Source organism: Chiloscyllium punctatum, chromosome 17 (genome assembly GCF_047496795.1).
Source record: "Chiloscyllium punctatum isolate Juve2018m chromosome 17, sChiPun1.3, whole genome shotgun sequence".
NCBI lineage: Eukaryota > Metazoa > Chordata > Chondrichthyes > Orectolobiformes > Hemiscylliidae > Chiloscyllium > Chiloscyllium punctatum.
Window position 1 is genome coordinate 57,379,246 of NC_092755.1, and position 20,789 is coordinate 57,400,034.

General features: G+C 42.4%; 1 protein-coding gene across 3 annotated transcripts in view; it reads right to left on the reverse strand.

The window, feature by feature from the left end:
• Positions 1–16,118, reverse strand: part of LOC140487865 (solute carrier family 2, facilitated glucose transporter member 11-like) — a 51,737-nt gene extending 35,619 nt beyond the window's left edge. For 2 of the 3 annotated variants that reach the window (XM_072587228.1, XM_072587226.1), the window contains exons 1-5: positions 16,094–16,118; positions 5,965–6,063; positions 5,699–5,859; positions 5,032–5,156; positions 2,350–2,479 (exon numbers count right to left, since the gene is read on the reverse strand). In XM_072587228.1, coding sequence (XP_072443329.1) covers positions 2,350–2,479; positions 5,032–5,156; positions 5,699–5,859; positions 5,965–6,063; positions 16,094–16,108 — 530 coding nt within the window. In that variant the 5' untranslated portion in view covers positions 16,109–16,118. Of the gene's footprint in view, positions 1–2,349; positions 2,480–5,031; positions 5,157–5,698; positions 5,860–5,964; positions 6,064–14,647; positions 14,659–16,093 lie in introns of those variants that run through there. The other variant, XM_072587227.1, reaches the window with a different exon arrangement.
• Between the last annotated feature and the right edge of the window lie 4,671 nt (positions 16,119–20,789).

The following is a 20,789-nucleotide window of genomic DNA, read 5'->3' on the forward strand; positions in this document are numbered from 1 at the left end:
AGTACAGAGGACAGGCCATCAGATCCAGCTCCTGTGATATAATCAGAGATTTTCTTTTTGTTCATGAAATATGGGCACAGCTGGCATTTATTACTCACCCCTATTTGCCCTTGATGAGGTTTAAGCTGCGACCTTGAAGTGCTTCATTCAGTGTGGTGCAATAGTACCACACCCTATCAACAGTGCCACCACCATCAGGTGGGTCGGTCCAGCCAATGGGCCAGGGAATACTCAGGGATTGTGGAGGAGGAGCCTGTGACGTTAGGGACTATTTAGCAAGTATGACTGCGAGGTTATTATTTAAGTAGTCTATTGGAGAGCTCTCTCAATATTATCACAAGTCTCCAGATGTTGGTGAAGAGGAAGTCAAAGTTAGCTTGACCGAGGGATTTGTTGCGTCTGATGCTTAGCTGGATGTTGTGTTGTCCATCAGACTTTATACTCTTTAGACCTTATTGCAGTGACTTAATACAACTGAACGGATGGTTTGGCAATTTCAAAAGACTGTCGAGAATCAAGCCCACAGTTGTGTTTGTGGAGTTACATACAGACCAGGCCTGTTACGGTCAGTGAATTTGCTTAATTAATGAACCAGGTGGATTTCGTGTCATTTCATGATCACCAAAATTGGTGTTTTGTTATTTAGTCCAAATTTAAATGATTTCTGTGATGGGATACATATTCATGTTATCAGAGTGCTGGTCCAGGCGTCTGGATTGCTAGCTAAGTAACATAACCGTCTCCTACTACACTGGGGCTTATAATCAACCAGATTGCTGTAGCCCTGCAGTCACATGTGCACCAGATCAGGTAAACGTGGCAGGTGGCCTTGCCTAGAGGATATTAGTGAACCAGAGAATATTTTACAACAATTTGGTAGACTCATGAAGTCTTACTTGTAGGAGAATGCCACCCATGCAATTGCAGTGGTGACACAATCTGCAGAAAATCTTTTCTGGGGCTGACCGGTTCAGAATAGAGAAGCCAAAAGCCACCATTGTCCTTGTCCTCAGCATGTAACGCTCTACCAAGACAGAGTTACAACTGCCCCCAAGATGCACCAAATGATAGTCTAGTAATAGGAAGAATGCATATGTAATGTAAAAATGTGCCGTGTTCTAAATTACAATTTTGTGGTGGCATGAGAGAATGTTAATAACCGTTTCTCCTTTTTTGAACTGCTTATATGTACAAGCAGTGTTCTTCTAGATACCATCCAGGACATGGCTTAACCTGCAGCTAGAAAAAGGACAATACTTACAACGGTCTTAGCTCTACACCAAACCATATGGCTCAGTCATTTCCCCTTCCCCTGATTTTTATTAATACATTCATGGGATGAGAGCATCACTGGCTAGGCTAGCATTTATTGCCCAGAGGGCAGATAAGACTCAACTGCATCACTGTGGGTCTGGAGTCACATGTAAAAGCAGACCAGACAAGGAAGGCAGATTTCCTTCCCGAAAGGACATTGGTGATCCAGCTGGGTTTTTTTCCAACAATACAATAATGGTCTCACAGTCATCATTAGACACCTAATTCCACATTCTTTATGGAATTTAAATTCCACCTGATTTGAACCCATGACCCTAGACATTTCAGGAATTAATAGTCTAGCAATAATGCCACTAGACCATTGAATGATATATGGGAACAGGTCATGGTAGATTACACTGTAAGGGCTCAATGGCAGAGAGGTGAGAGAAAGAAACTTTAATTTTCAGTGGGTGTTTGGAGGGTGGAGGGAGGCTGTAAGGGAGGTGGAGGGAGACTGCTACAGAATGGGGGTATAAAAGGGAGGCCATTAGAGAGGCGAGGTATGACAGGGAATCTATAAAGGGGGAGTGTGTGTGTGAGAGAGAGAGAGAGAGAGAGAGAAGACAGCTACAAGGGAAGGTGGTGGGAGAGAAAGGGAGATTAACTGGGAATATGGGAGAGAGTGTGACAGCAAGACTGAGAGGAATGAGAGAGAAACCAAAAGGAGGAGTTAGAGACTACAAGGAGCACTGTGGCATCTAGGAAATCAATGCTTTCTTTCAGCGTTATGTTTTCATTTTTAATTGAGCAATCATAATTATTTAGGATATTGATAATTTCTTCCAATCTGTTTCTGTGTGAGTCCAAATAATCCACACATCAACACAACTACAGAAGGTCAGTATATTATGTGACTGCATCATGCAATGAAGGAATGAGAGAGAATGAGAAAGGAGCTCCTGAAAACCAAAAGGTAGGCCCCGGAAATTAGAGAAGTACCCTGGAGAAATCTTAAGGTGAGCCCACGATGAGAATTATTTCCGTGCCTTGACTCACGGGCATTGTAGAGCTATTGTGAAACACAGCACTCACCTGAGTCCAATGGTTTGGCCGAGCACTAATCCAGCTGCAGTGAACGGAGCAAATGACAAGGCCACCATGCCCCGGATTTCCTTTGGTGCACTCTCACCAAGATACATGGGGTTAATGTTCAATCCCACACCTCAGAGCAAAAGGAAAGATACATCACACCGTTACAGATCAACCATTCTTTTCTAATCTGTACTCACTGAACACATGCAACACTGCGATTCAACCTGTACGTTTGCTTTCAAGGTACTTTATGACAGATTCGCATTTAGCTTGGAAATTAACAATGGAGAATCACAGCACAGGAAATTGGATTGAGCGGGTAACCTGGTATGGTGACTACATTGGGTATGATTGGCCCACGATCTGGAATAGCAATTTGTGCTGCCTTCTTACTTAAAGACATAGCATGGATATGTCAGCAAGGCATCCATTTTTGTTTTAGACTCACACCAATATTTCCAATGAAAGATCATCAATCTAAGACGTTGACCGTTTGTCTCTCCACAGATCTGTTAAGTATCTCAAGTATCTTGTGTTTTTATTTCATTTAAAGCAAGTGAGTTGTATTTAAAGTTAGTCTGCATTTCTTACATGTGCTCATGCTGTTGCTGCAGAAGCAGCTGGAACTGCCTGAGGAGTTTATAAGCAGACGGAAGAATTGGAACTGCAGTAATAATCCAGACAGTGTGACCCTAGGCACTCCAGTGCTGCGCTGGAAAGGTTGGTGCAAGTGGCTGACAGAAAGAGAGAGGTTCCTGACTGTAAGGTGGCCAGTGAACTTTCAGACAGACGTTACAGAGATACTCTTCACTGTTAATGCCAACAGTCTTTTTTTTTCATTTGATTTGGTTTATCATTGTCACATAAACCTAAATACAGTGAAACACTTTGTTTTGCAAGCCGTACAGGCAGACCATAGCAAACAAGGATCTGCAGGTCATAGTGTGCTTAAACAAGAGCTTGAATCCAGTGCTGCAAAGTAGTTCAATTATCTCACACAACTGGTCAAGCTCAGTGAGTGCATTTTTACCATTCATGTCCTTATAAGTGAACCACTTGTGTGACACATTTCTCCATTCACCATACCTGTTTCATTCACCACCTCACCGTCCCAGCTAAGCAGCCCCACTCCTTGACTCACCACAACCCCACACACTCAACATTGCTACAACTGTTATAATTAGATCTCGCAGTGTGGCAGTCACAGCACAACATTGCACTGCAACAGCAACGAGTGGAATTTGTACAATATTTTTAACATAATTAAATAAACCTGCTTTCCAAGAGCATTATTAAGCCAACCTTGACAAGGAGCCCTATAAGGAGTTTTGACAGGGAGTTTTACACCAGAATACTAAAGGTTTAGTTAAAAAGAACATCAATTTAGGAGTATATTAGATGGAAGGAACTTTGGTTGGGGGAGTACAGTTGGTGGGACTGTGCTAGGGGAGTATAGTGGTTGGGAGAGTATATCGGAGTTATTTTGGGTAGTGAGCCTATCAGATGAGGACAGTATTGGGCACAGCATAATTGAACAGGATGTATATTTGCCAGGAAGCATATTGAACAGGGAATACAGGAAGGATATACATAATTCAGTATCTATATTGGTCAGGGAACATATTAGGTTGGATGCATATTGGGCAATGTGTATATCAGGCAGAGAATATATCAAGCAGGTGTATATGGCCTTTGCGTATATCAAGCGGGTATATATTGGGCACATGTATAATGATACTGTGTATATCAGGTCAGGTATATAATAAGTGGGAAGTATACTGGGTAGGGAGTTCAGTAGGTAAAGTGAATTTTGAGTAGGGTATATATTGAGCAGGATGCACATGGGGCAGGGAATGCACTAGGCATTGTGCGTATTGGGCAGTGTGTTTATCAGTCAGAGTGGATATTGAGAAAAGTGTATATTGGTCAGTTTATATATTGGGCATGGAGTATGTCAGATGGGATGTATACTGGGCAGTGTGTATATGAGGCATGATGTGTAATGGGTGGCTGTATATAAGACAGGGGATGGGTTACAGGTCAGGTAAGTAGTAAGAGTACACAGCCAGTGTGAGAGAGACTTCACCGGAGAGAATCAGAGACCAAGTGGGTACATCTAGAATTTGATTCAATGAGAGAATTCAATGCAGTGGAGGAAAGAGGTGATTTTACTCAGGTTTACTGCCACAAGTAAAGTGTGCTAACCCAGGAGCTTGGTGAATGGTAGGGAGGAAGTGCTTCCCTTTTCACTTTTTCTCAATAGGTTCATTGGTTGAAACTGAATTAGGTATTCTCTTAAAATTGCTGTAAATTAGACAAGTGTATCTTCTTAAAGAAATAGCTATGCTTGAAATAAACTGAGAAACACCAGAAATAATGGAATGGCACTGAGTCATGATGCTCATTTGCAGAGCCAGGGCAGACAAAATGGCCTCCTTCTGCACCATAACACTTCTAGGACAGTGGGCATGAAGTATATCAGGTGGGGTGTACATCAGGAAGGAAATATATTAGTGTTATATGTTGGGCAGTGTGTATATCAGACAGGGTGTGCATCTGTTAGGGTGCATTTGGGTAGCAGGTATTCCAGGCAGGAATAAACTATGGCAGCCAATTCTATATCTTCCATTTTATGCCCTCCCCAAAACCAAATTCTGCCTCTGAATTCATTAAAACTGTTACCTGAGTTTACTCCATAAAAGAATCTCCCGACTATGATCAACTCAAAGCATGTTGCTGTTCTGCTCAGAACCATTAGCAAAGCCCCAACGAGTATGAAAATATTGCTTAGCAAAAGTGAATTTCTCCTGAAAGAAAACACAATGAAGAAAGTTTGTCAATAAAACGTGCTGGGAGTGCCCCCATGTGATGGCAATTACGGCCATTGTAATTTTCTCCCGCAAGACTTTTCACAAGAATGTTCCCAGTCATAGCAAAAAAGTTGTACTTTTCCTAACTATCCATAATTCCTATAAATGATTAATGTGGTAGCATCCTCACTGCAGATATTTTAGCTCTGCTCATCTTTTTTTGGGAAGTCCCATCCCCATACCAGTCCCCAACCTTTTTCATTGGAGGGGGTGGATGATGAGATAGGAGGGTATTTAGGACATCTGCAAATCATGGAGGCAGTTGTACATGCAACCATGCAGCTGGTTTGACTCAGAAGCGGTTTTCATCACCTAGATGAATGGGAATTAATGTGTGAGAAAGTGTCAACTCATTGTCTCTAATCTTAGACAGACCTGTTGAGATTTTATTAACCGTGATTTATGTAAGTCCTGATACACCTCTTGACGTTAACAGCCAATATTGGTTTACACCAAACATTTCCTGGTGTAGTTCATACCTTCCAAACCTTACGGCCATGGGTCCAGCAATTAGTGCCCCGACCAATCCTCCAATAGAATAACCAGCCACGATAAAGGTCCAGAGCAGTGTGATGACCCAGCTCTCCAGTTTTGTGCCATAGCGCTCAATCCAAGTCTCATTGATAAAATTTTGGATAAACTGTCATTTTGATGATAGAAAGAAAATACAACTTTAGTTTTAATTGTGCCTTGACCAATGTGGAGGCATCTAACCTTTTTGAGTTGACCATTGCTCTGGACTCACAGTTGTTGGCGCATTGATGATTGTCAGGTTAAACCCGTATTGGAAGGTGCCACCAATACAAGCAGCGAAGATAGTCAGGAGGAGATATCTGATCTGCAGCTACAGGGACACAAAGGAAATAGAAACGGTTACTTTTCTGCAACGTCTATCTGTATCAAAATTTTTTTAAATGAGTTTGCACTTATATAGAGCACATCACATTCTCAGTGCGTCCCAAAGTATTTCAGATCCATTTCTTGGAAGTCATTCAATCTTTTGATGCAAGAGGTACAGCAATTTGTACACTGGGCTCTGACCTTGGTTACAACAAAGATCACTTTTTTTATTATTAGTATGTTTTTTGGTTCTGTTCTGTGGCAGTGATCATGCTGATTTTGCTTTCATTCCAACTTATTTTCAACTCAGTTTATTTCAACAGTCTGCCTTATGGTTGCTGTTTTGTTTCAGAAACCCAAATGGGCAGGATGGGAAAGCCTTTGAGCTGGTGAGGTGGAGGTTCCAATATTCCAATTGCTGGCCTGGATTCAGAGGCTGAAGAACATTTCTTGAGAGGACTTAAGGCAAGAGTTACTGTTCCTCAAACATTATGAAAACACAGGGTGGCACGGTGCCTCGGTGGTGAGCACTGTTACCTCACAACGTCAGGAACCCAGGTTTGATTCCTGCCTTGGGTCACTTTCTGTGTGAGTTGGCACATTCTCCCAGTGTCTGTGTGGGTTTCCTCCCACGATCCAAAGATGTGCAGATCAGGTGAATTGGACATGCTAAATTGCCCATAGTGTTAGGTGCATTAGTTAGGGGGAATGGGTCGAGGTGGGTTACACTTCAGAGAGTCGATGTGGACTTGTCGAGCCGAATGGCCTGTTCCCACACCATAGGGAGTCTAAGTCTTTTTTTTAAAAAAACTCATCTTCACCCCCAGGATTCATATACTTGGCCAAATAATTCTTTCTGCTCACATCAGAGTAGCCTTCTCTTGTTGTATACTCTGTCACTTTGTAATGCGATTGCTCAGAAGCAGTATGAAGGTCACAATGATATGAAGCCATTACAAAACACAGGTAGTCCCAATGACTTGATGCAAAATCAGTCTACAGTCCTTCAATGTATGAAATATGACCAAGAAGTCTCATTTGCAGATATTTCACAGAGATTCTCTTCAAGTCTCTCACTATATCATAGAATCCCTACAGTGTGAAAACAGGCCATTTGACCCATTGAGTCCATAACTTCCCTCCAAACAGCATCCCGCCCAGATTTATCCCTATAACTCAACATTTCCCATGGCTAATCCATCTAGTCTGCACATCCCTGGACACTATGGGCAAGTTAGTATGGCCAATCCACCTGACCTGCACATCTTTGGACTGTGGGTGGAAACGAGAGCACCCGGAGGAAATCCATGCAGACACGGGGAGAATGTGTAAACTCTACACAGTTGCCCAAGGGTGGAATCAAATCCAGGTCCCTTGGTTCAGAAAAAAGATGACAAATTGGCAGCACTGACAGGGAAATGGCATAAATCACAATTTTCAACTGAACTTCCAACATGAAAAGAGGAGAACCCCAATATGACATTACTTCTCCTGTGCAAAGGAGTCAACAACTCAACAAAACACTCCCCACAATATCAGAGTTCCTAAGAAGTTTAAATACTGAACAGGTTGTTGAGCCTGGCTTCACCTCTGACAGACTAAGTTAATTTAGATCATTGTAGGTGGTGCCCTGAAATGACAAGCAATACAAACTTCCTTGCACCTAACTGGTACAGGAATATGGATATCTTGCTAAATATTTATTGCCACAACATCTCCTTCCAGAGAATCCATTTCATGCGTCCAATTTGTATTTCCTTTCACTTCAGCCTGCCTGGCATTTTGTTCTTTCCTCTGTATGTAGCCACTTACCTTAAGCACACATTTTGTTTTTGAGTTTCTGGCAAGGTTTGCCAGCTCTTTTTGGTCGGTTTCTAGCACAAGGCCAAAACTGTGCTGAGGGCTTTCACAAATTACTCAATTAAACGAACTTCATAAACATAGTGACAGTCATCTCATCACACCCGTCCTTCTGGCTTAGAGAGTAAGTAATATTCAGGCTCAGGTTTTGCTGGGATCACAAAACTGGCCTAAACAGTCCAGAGGTAGGAAGCTATGGTTAAAGTTACTGTTCAGTAACAGTTGAGACCATTAGGGGAGGCAATGGCCTTGTGGTATTATTGCTAGACTATTAATCCAAAAGCTCAGCTAATGTTCTGGGGACCTAGGTTCAAATCCAGCCATTGCAGGTGGTGGAATTTGTATTCAATATAGAGTCTGGAATTAAGGGTCTAATGATGACCAATTATCAGAAAAACCCATCTGGTTCCCAAACGTCCTTCAGCGAAGGGAATCTGCCATCCTTACCTGATCTGGTCTGTATGTGATTCCAGACCCATGGCAATGTGGGTGTCTCTTAACTATCCTCTGGGCAATTAGGGATGGGGAAATAAATGCTGGTCTAGGCAGAGACACCCAGATCCAATGCGTGAATAAAAAAAATTATCCTATCCTTCCTGTCAGACCTCAAACACAGTGTTGAACATCTCAGCTAGCAAAGACGTGACTATTTTCTGAAGCTGAAACCTAACAAAACATACAATGTAAGCAGAGTAAACGGCAGGCACTTAGAATCATAGAGATGTACAGCATGGAAACAGACCCTTTGATCCAACTTGTCCATGCCGACCAGATATCCTAAATTAATCCAGTCCCATTTGTCAACACTTGGCCCATATCCTTCCTGATCAGATGTCCATCCAGATACCTTTTTACATTTGTAACTGTACCAGCCTCCACCAATAAAGGAAAGCATATTAAACACCTTCTTCACTATCCTATCTACCTGCGACTCCATCTTCAAGGAGCTACGAAACTGCACTCGAAGGTCTCTTTGTTCACTCCCCAGGACCTTATCAATCCTCTTTGTTTGTATTTAAAAAGTGCTTACAATGTAAGTCCTGTGTCAGTAGCCCAACCTGTTCCCACATTGGTTTTGGTGATGAAGGGCTTATGCCCGAAACATCGATTCTCCTGCTCCTCGGATGCTGCCTGACCTGCTGTGCTTTCCCAGCAACACACTCTCGACTCTGATCTCCAGCATCTGCAGTCCTCACTTTCTCCACATTAGTTTTACAAAACATCTGGTTTTCAGATTTCTCAGAGATGTGAGAATACAACCTTTGACATCAAGAGAGCATTTGACCACCATGAAGCAATCCACACTGAATGCAGTGAGATCTGAACAACAGTCAGGATTGGTCTCATAGATGACAATTAACATTCCCCACTGCCAAGTTCAATGTCAGCCTTCCTTAGTTCTACTCAGTACAATTTTTATTGTTCTGCTCAGGTTCTATACGGCTGGAGTTTAGACATCCCACTGGTGGGTGGGTGTTTGTAAAATCCAGCATGTGGCCTTCCCACTACCTACCCACCCAGCCTCAACTTGGATGAAACTTTACTGGGGGTGGTGTAAATGTCAAGTGGCTTGCCACCTTGGGTTTATTGAGGCCCTTAAGTGGCCAATTAATAGTCTCCAGTGTTTTATACCTGTAGCAGGGGAGATCCATAGCATGGAGGAAGCACAGGAGCTTTCATTGGTGCCAGCCAAGATGTGGAGATAAATGGGAGTCCCCTGTACCAATTAGACTAAACCCCCAATTTCACAACTTCCCCTTTACCCAACACCTCCCTTTCTGCCAATGCCCACCCCATATCTACGTATGCTCAATTTAAACTGGCTCATCACCCTTCTTACTGGGTCCAGCCTCACCCTGGTGAAATTGACCCAATTAGGGTTCAGCTCCATTGATGTTTTCATTGAGGTCAGACTGTAGTGCCAGCAGTGATCACCATTACAGTCTGGCACACATAGGATGACAGAGCTGCCAGTCACCCAATTGGCCAGCAACTCTCTGAAGTGGGACTTGCTGCTCCAGATGGGTGTAAATCCCACTTATACCCTACTAAAGTCCAATTGATCAATAAATGACTGAAAGGCAGCCATTTGTTTACCTGGGCAGGCTCCCCCTCAGCTTTCCAGCCGTCTCTTTACCTGCGAACATCTGCCCTCAATCAGCTTTCGAAAGTTCTTGCCTAATATCGTCAATATTGACCTTTCGCCAATTTAGAACTTCAGCTTTTAGATCTGGTCTATCCTTTTCTATCACAATTTTAAATCTAATAGAATTATAGATTGGGACAATTTTCTGATTCAGTATGTGGATGTACCTACTAGAGAAGGTGCAAAGCTTGACCTACTCTTGGGAAATAAGGCAGGGCAGGTGACTGAGGTGTCAGTGGAGGAGCACTTTGGGGCCAGCAACCATAATTCTGTTAGATTTAGAATAATGATGGAAAAGGATAGACTAGATCTAAAAGTTGAAGTTCTAAATTGGAGAAAGGCCAATTTTGACGGTGTTAGGCAAAAACTTTCGAAAGCTGACTGGGGGCAGATGTTCGCAGGTAAAGGGATGGTTAGAAAATGGGAAGACTTCAGAAATGAGATAACGAGAATCCAGAGAAAGTATATTCCTGTCAGGGTGAAAGGGAAGGCTGGTAGGTATAGGGAATGCTGGATGACTAAAGAAATTGAGGGTTTGGTTAAGAAAAAGAAGGAAGCATACGTAAGGTATAGACAGGACAGATGGAGTGAATCCTTAGAAGAGTGTAAAGGAAGTAGGAGTATATTTAAGAGGGAAATGAAGAGGGCAAAAAGGGGACATGAGATAGCTTTGGCAAATAGAATTAAAGAGAATACAAAGAGTTTTTACAAATACATAAAGGACAAAAGGGTCACTAGGGAGAGAATAGGGCCCGTCAAAGATCAGCAAGGCAGCCTTTGTGTGGAGCTGCAGAAAATGGGGGACATACCAAATGAGTATTTTGCATCAGTATTTACTGTGGAAAAGAAAATGGAAGATATAGACTGTAGGAAAATAGATGGTGACATCTTGCAAAATGTCCATATTACAGAGGAGGAAGTACTGGATGTCTTGAAATACATAAAGGTGGATAAATCCCCAGGACCTGATCAGGTGCACCCTACAACTCTGTGGGAAGCTAGAGAAGTGATTGCTGGGCCTCTTGCTGAGATATTTGTATCATTGATAGTCGCAGCTGAGGTGCCGGAAAACTGGAGGTTGGCAAAGGTGGTGCCACTGTTCAAGAAGGGTGGAAAGGAAAGCCAGGGAACTATAGACCAGTGAGCCTGACGTCGGTGATGGGCAAGTTGTTGGAGGGAATCCTGAGGGACAGGATGTACATGTATTTGGAAAGGCAAGGACTGATTAGGGGTAGTCAACATGGCTTTGTGCAGGGGGAATCATATCTCACAAACTTGATTGAGTTTTTTGAGGAAGTAACAAAGAGGATTGATGATGGTAGAGTGGTAGATGTGATCTATATGGACTTCAGTAAGGCGTTTGACAAGGTTCCCCATGGGAGATTGATGAGCAAGGTTAGATCTCATGGAATACAGGGAGAACTAACCATTTGGATACAGAACTGGCTCAAAGGTAGAAGACAGAAGATGGTGGTGGAGGGTTGTTTTTCAGACTGGAGGCCTGTGACCAGTGGAGTCCCACAAGGATTGGTGCTGGGTCCTCGACTTTTTGTCATTTATATAAATGATTTGGATACGAGCATAAGAGGTACAGTTAATAAGTTTGCAGATGACACCAAAATTGGAGGTGTAGTGGACAGCGAAGAAGATTACCTCAGATTACAACAGGATCTTGACCAGATAGGCCAATGGGCTGAGAAGTGGCAGATGGAGTTTAATTCTGATTATTGCGAGGTGGTGCATTTTGGGAAAGGAACTCTTAGCAGGACTTATACACTTAATGGTAAGGTCCTAGGGAGTGTTGATGAACAAAAAGAACTTGGAGTGCAGGTTTATAGCTCCTTGAAAGTGGAGTCACAGGTAGATAGGATAGTGAAAAAGGCATTTGGTATGCTTTCCTTTATTGGTCAGAGTATTGAGTACAGGAGTTGGGATGTCATGTTGTGGCTGTACAGGACATTGGTTAGGCCACTGTTGGAATATTGTGTGCAATTCTGGTCTCCTTCCTATCGGAAAGATGTTGTGAAACTTGAAAGGGTTCAGAAAAGATTTACAAGGATGTCGCCAGGGTTGGAGGATCTATGCTACAAGGAGAGGCTGAACAGGCTGGGGCTGTTTTCCCTGGAGTGTCGGAGGCTGAGGGGTGACCTTATAGAGGTTTACAAAATTGAGGGACATGGATAGGATAAATAGACAAAGTCTTTTCCCTGGGATCGGGGAGTCCAGAACTATAGGGCATAGGTTTAGGGTGAGAGGGGAAAGATATAAAAGAGACCTAAAGGGCAACGTTTTCACAAAGAAAGTGTTACATGCATGGAATGAGCTGCCAGAGGAAGTGGTGGAGGTGGGTACAATTGCAACATTTAAAAGGTATTTGGATGGGTATATGAATAGGAAGGTTTGGAGGGAAATGGGCCAGGTGCTGGCAGGTGGGACTAGATTAGGTTGGGATATCTGGTCGGCATGGACTGATTGGACTGAAGGGTCTGTTTCCATGCTGTATATCTCTATGACTCTATGACTCTAATTATGGTTGCTGGCCCCAAAGTTCTCCCCCACTGACACCTCACTCATCTGCCCTCTTTCCCAAGAGTATGTCAAGGTTTGCACCTTCTCTAGTAGTACATCCACTTACTGAATCAGAAAATTGTAGTGTACGCATTTAACAAATTCCTCTCCATCTAAACCTTTAACACTATGGCAGTCCCAGTCTATGTTTAGAAATTTAAAATCCCCTACCATAACTACCCTATTATTCTTACAGATAGCGGAGATCTCCTTAAAAGTTTGTTTCTCAATTTCCCTCTGACTATTAGGGGTCTATAATACAATCCCAATAAGGTGATCATCCCTTTCTTATTTCTCAGTTCCACCCAAATAACTTCCCTGGATGTATTTCCGGGAATATCCTTCCTCAGCACAGCTGTAATGCTATCCCTTATCAAAAAGGCCACTCCCCCTCCTCTCTTGCCTCCCTTTCTATCCTTCCTGTAGCATTTGTATCCTGGTACTTTAAGCTGCCTGTCCTGCCCATCCCTGAGCCATGTTTCTGTAATTACTATGATATCCCAGTCCCATGTCCCTAACCATGCCCTGAGTTCAGCTGCCTTCCCTGTTAGGCCCCTTGCATTGAAATAAATGCAGTTTAATTTATTAGCCCTACCTTGTCCCTGCCTGCCCTGACTGTTTGACTCACTTCTGTTCTCAACTGTACCAGTCTCAGATTGATCTCTTTCCTCACTATCTCCCTGGGTCCCACCCCCACCGTACTAGTTCAAGTCATCCCAAGCAGCTCTAGCAAATCTCCCTGCAAGTATATTAGTCCCCTTCCAATTTAGGTGCAATCCTTCCTTCTTGTACAGTTCAATTCTACCCCAAAAGAGATTCCAATGATCCAAAAATGTGAATCTTTCTCCCATACACCAGCCCCTCATCCATGCATTCATCTGCTCTATCCTCCTATTCCTGCCCTCACTAGCTTGTAGCACCGGGAGTAATCCAGATATTACTACTCTCGAGGACCTCCTTTTTAAATTTCTGCCTAACTCTCTGTAATCTCCCTTCAGAATCTCAACCTTTTCCCTTCCTATGTCGTTGGTTCCAATGTGGACAATGACCTCTTGCTGGCCCCTCTCCCCCCACTAGACCATTCTGCACCCTCTCTGAGACATCCTTGATCCTAGCACCAGGGAAGCAACACAAATTCTGATTTCTTGCTGCTGGCAGCAGAAATGTCTGATTCGGGCTACAGAATCCCCTAACACAATTGATCTCTTGGAAGCCAACGTACCCCTCTTTGCACTAGAGCTTTTCTCAATACCAGAAACTTGGCTGTTGGTGCTACGTTCCCCTGAGAATCCATCACCCCCTACATTTTCCAAATCAGCATACCTGTTTGAAATGGGTGTATCCACAAAATACTCCTGCACTAGCTGCCTACCTCTCTTACCTTTCCTGGAGTTAACTCATCTATGTGACTGTATCTGAGACTTTCCCCCCTTCCTATAACTGCCATCCATCACATACTGTTGCTGTTGCAAATTCCTCATCACTTCTATCTGTCTCTCCAACCAATCCACTCGATCTGATAAGATTCGCATCCAACAGCATTTATGGCAGATATAATCTGCAGGAACCCTTAAACTCTTTAAACTCACACATCTGACAAGAAGTACATATCACTGTACTAAAGGCCATTTTTGCTCCTTCATAATCTACAGACTCAGTAAATAAACCTATCTTATTCCTCTACAAAACACAAAAAGGTTAAATTAATAGTTATGGCTTATATTTTAAGTTTAATCAAGAGACATATCTCCAAAAACATATAATCAAGAAAGAACCCACTCTACTCACTACTGCAGCCTTTCTATTGGACACACTTAAAACAACAATTAACTTATCTGATTCTGTGTTGTGAACTTCACCCAAACAGGTTCCTCCAAGATTAGTTGTGAGTTTCACTGTTTGTTAATTTTCCCAGACGTACTTCGATGTCCAGCGATACATGAATTCAAAAACAGCAAAGGCAGTAACTGTGTACGTTCTCTCTCTCGCTCTCTCTCTCCTGCACTGTCCTCACCATGTGCTTCCTTTGTCTGTTCTTCTCCCTTTTAAAACAGCTGTTGTTTTGACTTTTTTTCCCAAAGTTCCAAAACAATGCAACAGCATATGAAACAGTAATTGCTGCTCCTTGAATTCGAGGAAATCCCCTCCAGCACCTAAAATACCTCAAAAAAAAAGGAGCAGCTGTTACAACCAGAAATTTTTCCCAAATAGCCTTTCATCTGAGAAACAAAATGCTAGGTTTCAGAACAGTATCCTGGTAATGTCTTGATGGCTTTCAGGAGACTTTCAGTTGTGGACATAGCCACAGTTATAATTGCCTTCAAATGTAAAGATGCTTAACATCCCCTTTTCAGCTGTGCAATATGCATTTTCCATTTGATCCTCATTAATTACCAGCCAGCTTTTACGGTCAGGTAGACTTCAGCTCAGACACACATGACCCTCTCATTTACCCTGAATTTAAAAGTACACTCCCAAAGTATAACCCTCTTACTGATCAAAATATATAGTCCTTAAATATAATCTTACAAATATCACCATTGTTAACAGAATACTGTTACAGGTAACTCACCTCCCAAATCCCCAAGACATTTCCATCACCTACAAGACACACATTAGGAATAGGGTAGATTTGTGCAACCCCAACAGAAGCTCAGCATCATCCTGTGCAACGCAGTGCATTTAATTGGCACCCCATCCACATACTCACTCCCACCAACACCCTGGCTGCTACATAAACCATCCACAGGATAGACTGCATTAATTTATCACAGGTGCATCAACAACACCTTCTAAACATGCAATAACTGCAAGTTAGAAGACAGAAACAATACTTTCAAATTCATTCAAAATTAGATACCATCCTGACTCAAAAATAGATTGTTGATCCTTCATCATTCAAAATTCTAGAATTCCCTACCTAACTGTACTTTGGGAGTCCCATAGAGACTCGCCACCAGCTTCTTCAGAGTATTTAAAAATGGGCGATACATGCTGACTCTGACACGGACAAATCCTGTGTAGAAATTTGTTTTTCAACTGTAGTGTTGCTTTACTTTGTTTACACTTGTTTCTTTCTAACCCTGGATATTTGCACATTGTGACACCGCACATTAAATATCCATCACAAACATTATCCACGAAACTTCAAGTTATACGAGTTCTTAGCAAAAGCATTTTGAAGGTGCACTTACCAGAATAAATTTAACACGTTATGTGAAACCTTGATAGAAATTGGAAACATTATTCAAAAGGAAACACCTTTCACTTAATCTGCACGTATTCAGTTCCCCTTCTTGACTTAATAATATCACAATAAATTATCTCATCCACCACTGAAAAGATACATTTGCTGGGATCATTTGGACAGCATTTTCCAGAAGAAATGTTGCCGATTCAATTAAAAACCTTTTATCAATTTTACTGTTTCAACTGAAGAAAAGCACATTTAAACCCTCACCAACTTCCTCAGCATCACTGCTTTTGGAGTCTTCAGCCCTCAGTTACTTAAGTGGTCATTGATACTGGCCAATCTATTCAGTTAGTATTGTATTAAATGGTATGCATCTGCACTTTCCAGGATCACATGATAAAATCCCAGTTAAATGGATGGTTTGATCATTTGTTTACTTCACAAGTGGTTGACTTATGAATGATTTTTCATTCACTTCATATGTGCAGTGACACTAAACACAGTTACCTATCTACATCTAGTCAGATGAGTGCTGCAGTGTTAACCAGGGGTTATTGACTATGCTTCTCTCTGCAGATTCTGTCCTAGGCTGGCATTACAAGAAAAGTCCTAAGCAGCAAAAGCCAAAACTAAAAGATCTGTAATATTTGAATATAGAATTGAATAGATGCAAAATTTATTTGCCATGTGTACTTTTAAGTGAAGGACAGAGTGAAATTTGATAAGTTGGCCCACTGCGGCACCTATATCAATGACAGAAATCATATGTAATAACAAAATAAAGTAAAATTAAGACAAAACTCATCACAGTTCAGTTAATGGCTCCTGGGCTTGGGGAAAGCCAATTAAGGAATGATGGAATACCCTGAAGATGCAGGTGGGACAAGACTCCCACCCTTGGGCTGCTGGAACACTCTTCTGGAAGCCTCCGCCAAGGAAGACTGCCATGAGGGGCTGTCACCACTACTGGCTGGAGTACCTGGAAGACAAACATGAAGAAGGCCTTCACATGGGGAAGAGGCCTCTATGCCAGGACAACACCGCCACGCCACAACAAGGCAGCCACACCAGGAGACCACCACACTGTGCCCAGACCGTCAACTATCCTCCTTCAGGCACCCAGGCCCAACTGTGAACCCAGAGCCACGGCCTAGCCTGCAAGTGCAGGCCAGAGGAGTCAGCCTGATACCTACGTCCTTGTTCCTCAGTGACCAACTCATCTAGTGAAAGGAGTAGTCAGTGATTACAATGGAAATACATCCTCTGATTTATTAACCTAAATTTGGTGCAGCACCGTGTTAAGGTGGGATATTTGAGTCACAAAGACGAGCCTATAATGCAGAAGGCAAACTGCAAAAGATCCTCAGATCATAAAATCAGCTACGGTTAACAGTGCGTCTACATGGAGACAGTAGTCCATGAGCTGAACAAATACTCTTGTTCGGATTCTTTTCAAATGCTAAAGAATGGATAGCTCAGAGAGAGCGTGTGAAACACACGGCAGAAGAATCTGCAGTCTGTAATGATTCAAGGGTTTTTAACAACAAATATTGCAAATTACCTTTATGCATACTTCCCACTTCTCACTTCTCCTATAAATGTGAAAGCTTGTTATTTTAATGTCATTTATTGATAGGGACTGTCGCTTTCTTCCATTCCTGCTGTCAGTTATTTACGGAAAACTCTACTAGTAACAGTATGCCACCATCTACAAATCTTTTCAATGAGGACCTTAGGATCAAATTCCAAAGTTGAAAGGAGTAGGAGAGAAAATGAGGCAAATCAAGCTCCCTTACTTGAAATTACCTGATTCAGTACAATGATGCAGCAAAATGTTAACTTGCATTTTTTGTCTCTTTGTCCAGCTCTAATGGGGAGGGTAAATGTTGGCAGGGAAAAAACAAGAATATGCAAAATTATTACCTGATAAAACCAAGTCATGGAATGAAATTCAATTAACTAAAGGAAAATACAAAAAACTTCAACCATTTTTACCAGTGACTTACAAATATTACTACTCTTCAAGATTCTTCCTCTCATTTCCTGTTTGAAGCCTCAATATTCTAGTCCATGCCACAGTCAGGCCTCGAAACATATTCTTGTCAGTGAAGTAACCTCATAAAACGAACAAACAAGAGCAGCTACAAGTAGATACACTTTATCACAGTTGGAGTTACAAAGTGTATTCCACCTAAATCTTCCCAAAGAACAGAAAACAAATTACAGAAATTTCAAAAAGCCTGGTCCCTTCCTAGAGGTGTGGGTTCAAATCCCACTCCTAACATTTCCATTTGTCCCAGAACAAATTTTCCCACGAAGCCCACAATACAACCAAATTTTGGCGGCACGGTGGCTCAGTGGTTAGCACTGCTGCCTCACAGTGTTAGGCACCCTGGTTCGATTCCAGTCTCGGGTGACCGACTATGTGGAGTTTGTACATTCTCCCCATGTCTGCGTGGGTATCCTCCAGGTGCTCCAGTTACCTCCCACAATCCAAAGATGTGCAGGCTAGGTGAATTGGCCATGCTAAATTGCCCATAGTGTTCAGGGTTGTGTATGTTAGTGCAAGAGTCAGTTTAGATGTAGGGGAATGGGTCTGGGTGGGATACTCTTCGGAGGGTCAGTGTGGGGTTGTTGGGCCGAAGGGCCTGTTTCCACACAGTAGGGAATCTAATTGTTAAAGGCACATTTTGAATGTAAAGTGAAGATAACTTATAAGTGGCATATATTTAACATCAGAGCTCAAGGTAAAACAAGGCATATTGATAGATATGTGACTACATAGAACATAGAACATTACAGTGCAGTACAGGCCCCTCGGCCCTTGATGTTGCGCCACCCTCTCATACTAATCTGAAGCCCATCCCACCTACACTATTCCATGTAAGTCCATTTGCCTGTCCAATGCACGTAAACTTGGCGAATCTACTACCATTGCAGGCAAAGCTCAGAGGCTTTAGGTGCATTCAGACACCTGAAAATGACCTATCAAAGTTGGAATTACCTTTAGCATATGAGATCCTACTCTGAGAGTGCAACCATTAAGAGAAAAGAAACTGACTCTCAAAGAAGTTATAACCATGTGCAGAAACTGTGAGCCTGTAAATCAACAGGTAGAACACATATACAGGAGGACAGACATGTAAGTCCAGAAGGTGAAGAAGGAGTCCCACTCCTGTGCACTATTTGGATAAGCAGCTCAGAGCTATCCATTATGTAGCAAAGCTACCAAGACCTTTCCAGTGAAACAATGTGGAGAAAAGCAGGAAGCATCCATAGAAGGACCAGAAGAAAGATCACAGTCACGTTGCAAATATTACAGAAGTAATCAAACAAAACTAAAGGAAGCATGTTCAGCATGGAGACGTCAGTGTATTAACTGTGAAAAGCCAACCCGCTTTGGATGCAGGTGTTTACCTAGGAAGAAGACAAATAGATATAAATCTCATCGATATAAATGCCACAGTGATGTCAGACGACAATCCTGACAAATCAAGGGAGGGTACAAGACACTTCAGTGGAAGTCTCAAGGAGAGAACTGGTTTCCAACCATGATGAAGATAGTAGAACAAGAGTACCAGCTGATTAGGAAGTACTGGATAACACTGATGCAACATTAGGGGTTTCGTAGACTTCTCCAAAGTTACACTAGATGATGATTGTAGTGATTGTAATGAGGTCAGCCATGGACTTCATAGAATATGAGTTCTCTGATTGGGGCTGTTAATCTGATTTAAACAGGGAGCTGACAGATAAGAACAGGAGTGTCAGACATCCTGTTCATTCTCAGAGCTGGCTCTGAGGGAACTGGATCAGTGGCAAGGACTCTCCACGTGTAAATAAAGGGTGACAGGATACCGGCCTCTGAAGTTATTTCAGTGGCAATGAGAGCAAAGCACATTCCTAAAGAAATTTGCTCGCACCAGTCATCTTTGAGTTGTGGTAAACATTTCTGGTATCTTGCCATTATTTAGGAAGCTTGGCTTATTCGATCCTGCCATTGAAGACTGTGCCCAGTACTTGGAAAGAATGCATTTTCTTCATGCAAATGACACTGGGGCAGATGAAAAGCAACAGGTAATTCTCCCGACAGCTTGTGGACCTACAGCTTTTTTGGTTATCGGGAGCCTAACTTTCCCTGAGGCATCAGATACTAAAGCCTTGCTTAAGGAATATTACGATCCAAAGTCTTCTCTAATTCTAAGAGTGTATAATTACAAGTTATAATTCCACCATCCGGGAGACCAAGTAGCAAATGTGGATGCATTGAGCCACCTCCTATTGGTGGATATAGCACTCGAAAAGTCCATAATAATTTAAAATTTTCTGGACACACTTCCAGTCACAGCTAATAATATCAGACTTTGGATATAGGAAGATCCAGTCCTGGCAAAATTGATGGGGGAAACAAAAGGGCTGTCTCATCCAGAATTTAAAACCTTTTTGCATCTAGAGAGATGAGTAGAGGATGACATAATATTATGGGGAGCAAGTGTGATTGTTCTGAATGAAGGTCACCACCAGACACTGGCTGAACTCCATCAGGGAGTCATCCAGGGGTTTCCAAAATGAAGAAGTTGGCAAGGAGTTATGTCTGCTGACCAGGATTGGATGCAGATGTAGCTGTGTTAGTGGGGCAGTGCCCAGAGTGCCAACAAGGGCAGAAGCCACTGCCAGCAGCTTCCCCACATTCATGGGAATGGACAGGTAACCCTGGACTCGGTTACACTTCAACTATGCAGATCCTTTCATGGTCACAATGTTCTTAGTCATTGTGGACGCCCACTCAAAGTGGCTGGATGTGCATAGCGTTCATTCGTCAAACACGGGGACGACAATAGAAAAACTGAGAATATTTTTTGCAATACGTGGACTCCTGGAAGTGTTGGTCACAATTAACAGGCCATTGTTTACCAGCGAGGAATTTGAGTATTTCCTAAAGTCAAATGGTATTTGTCATTTA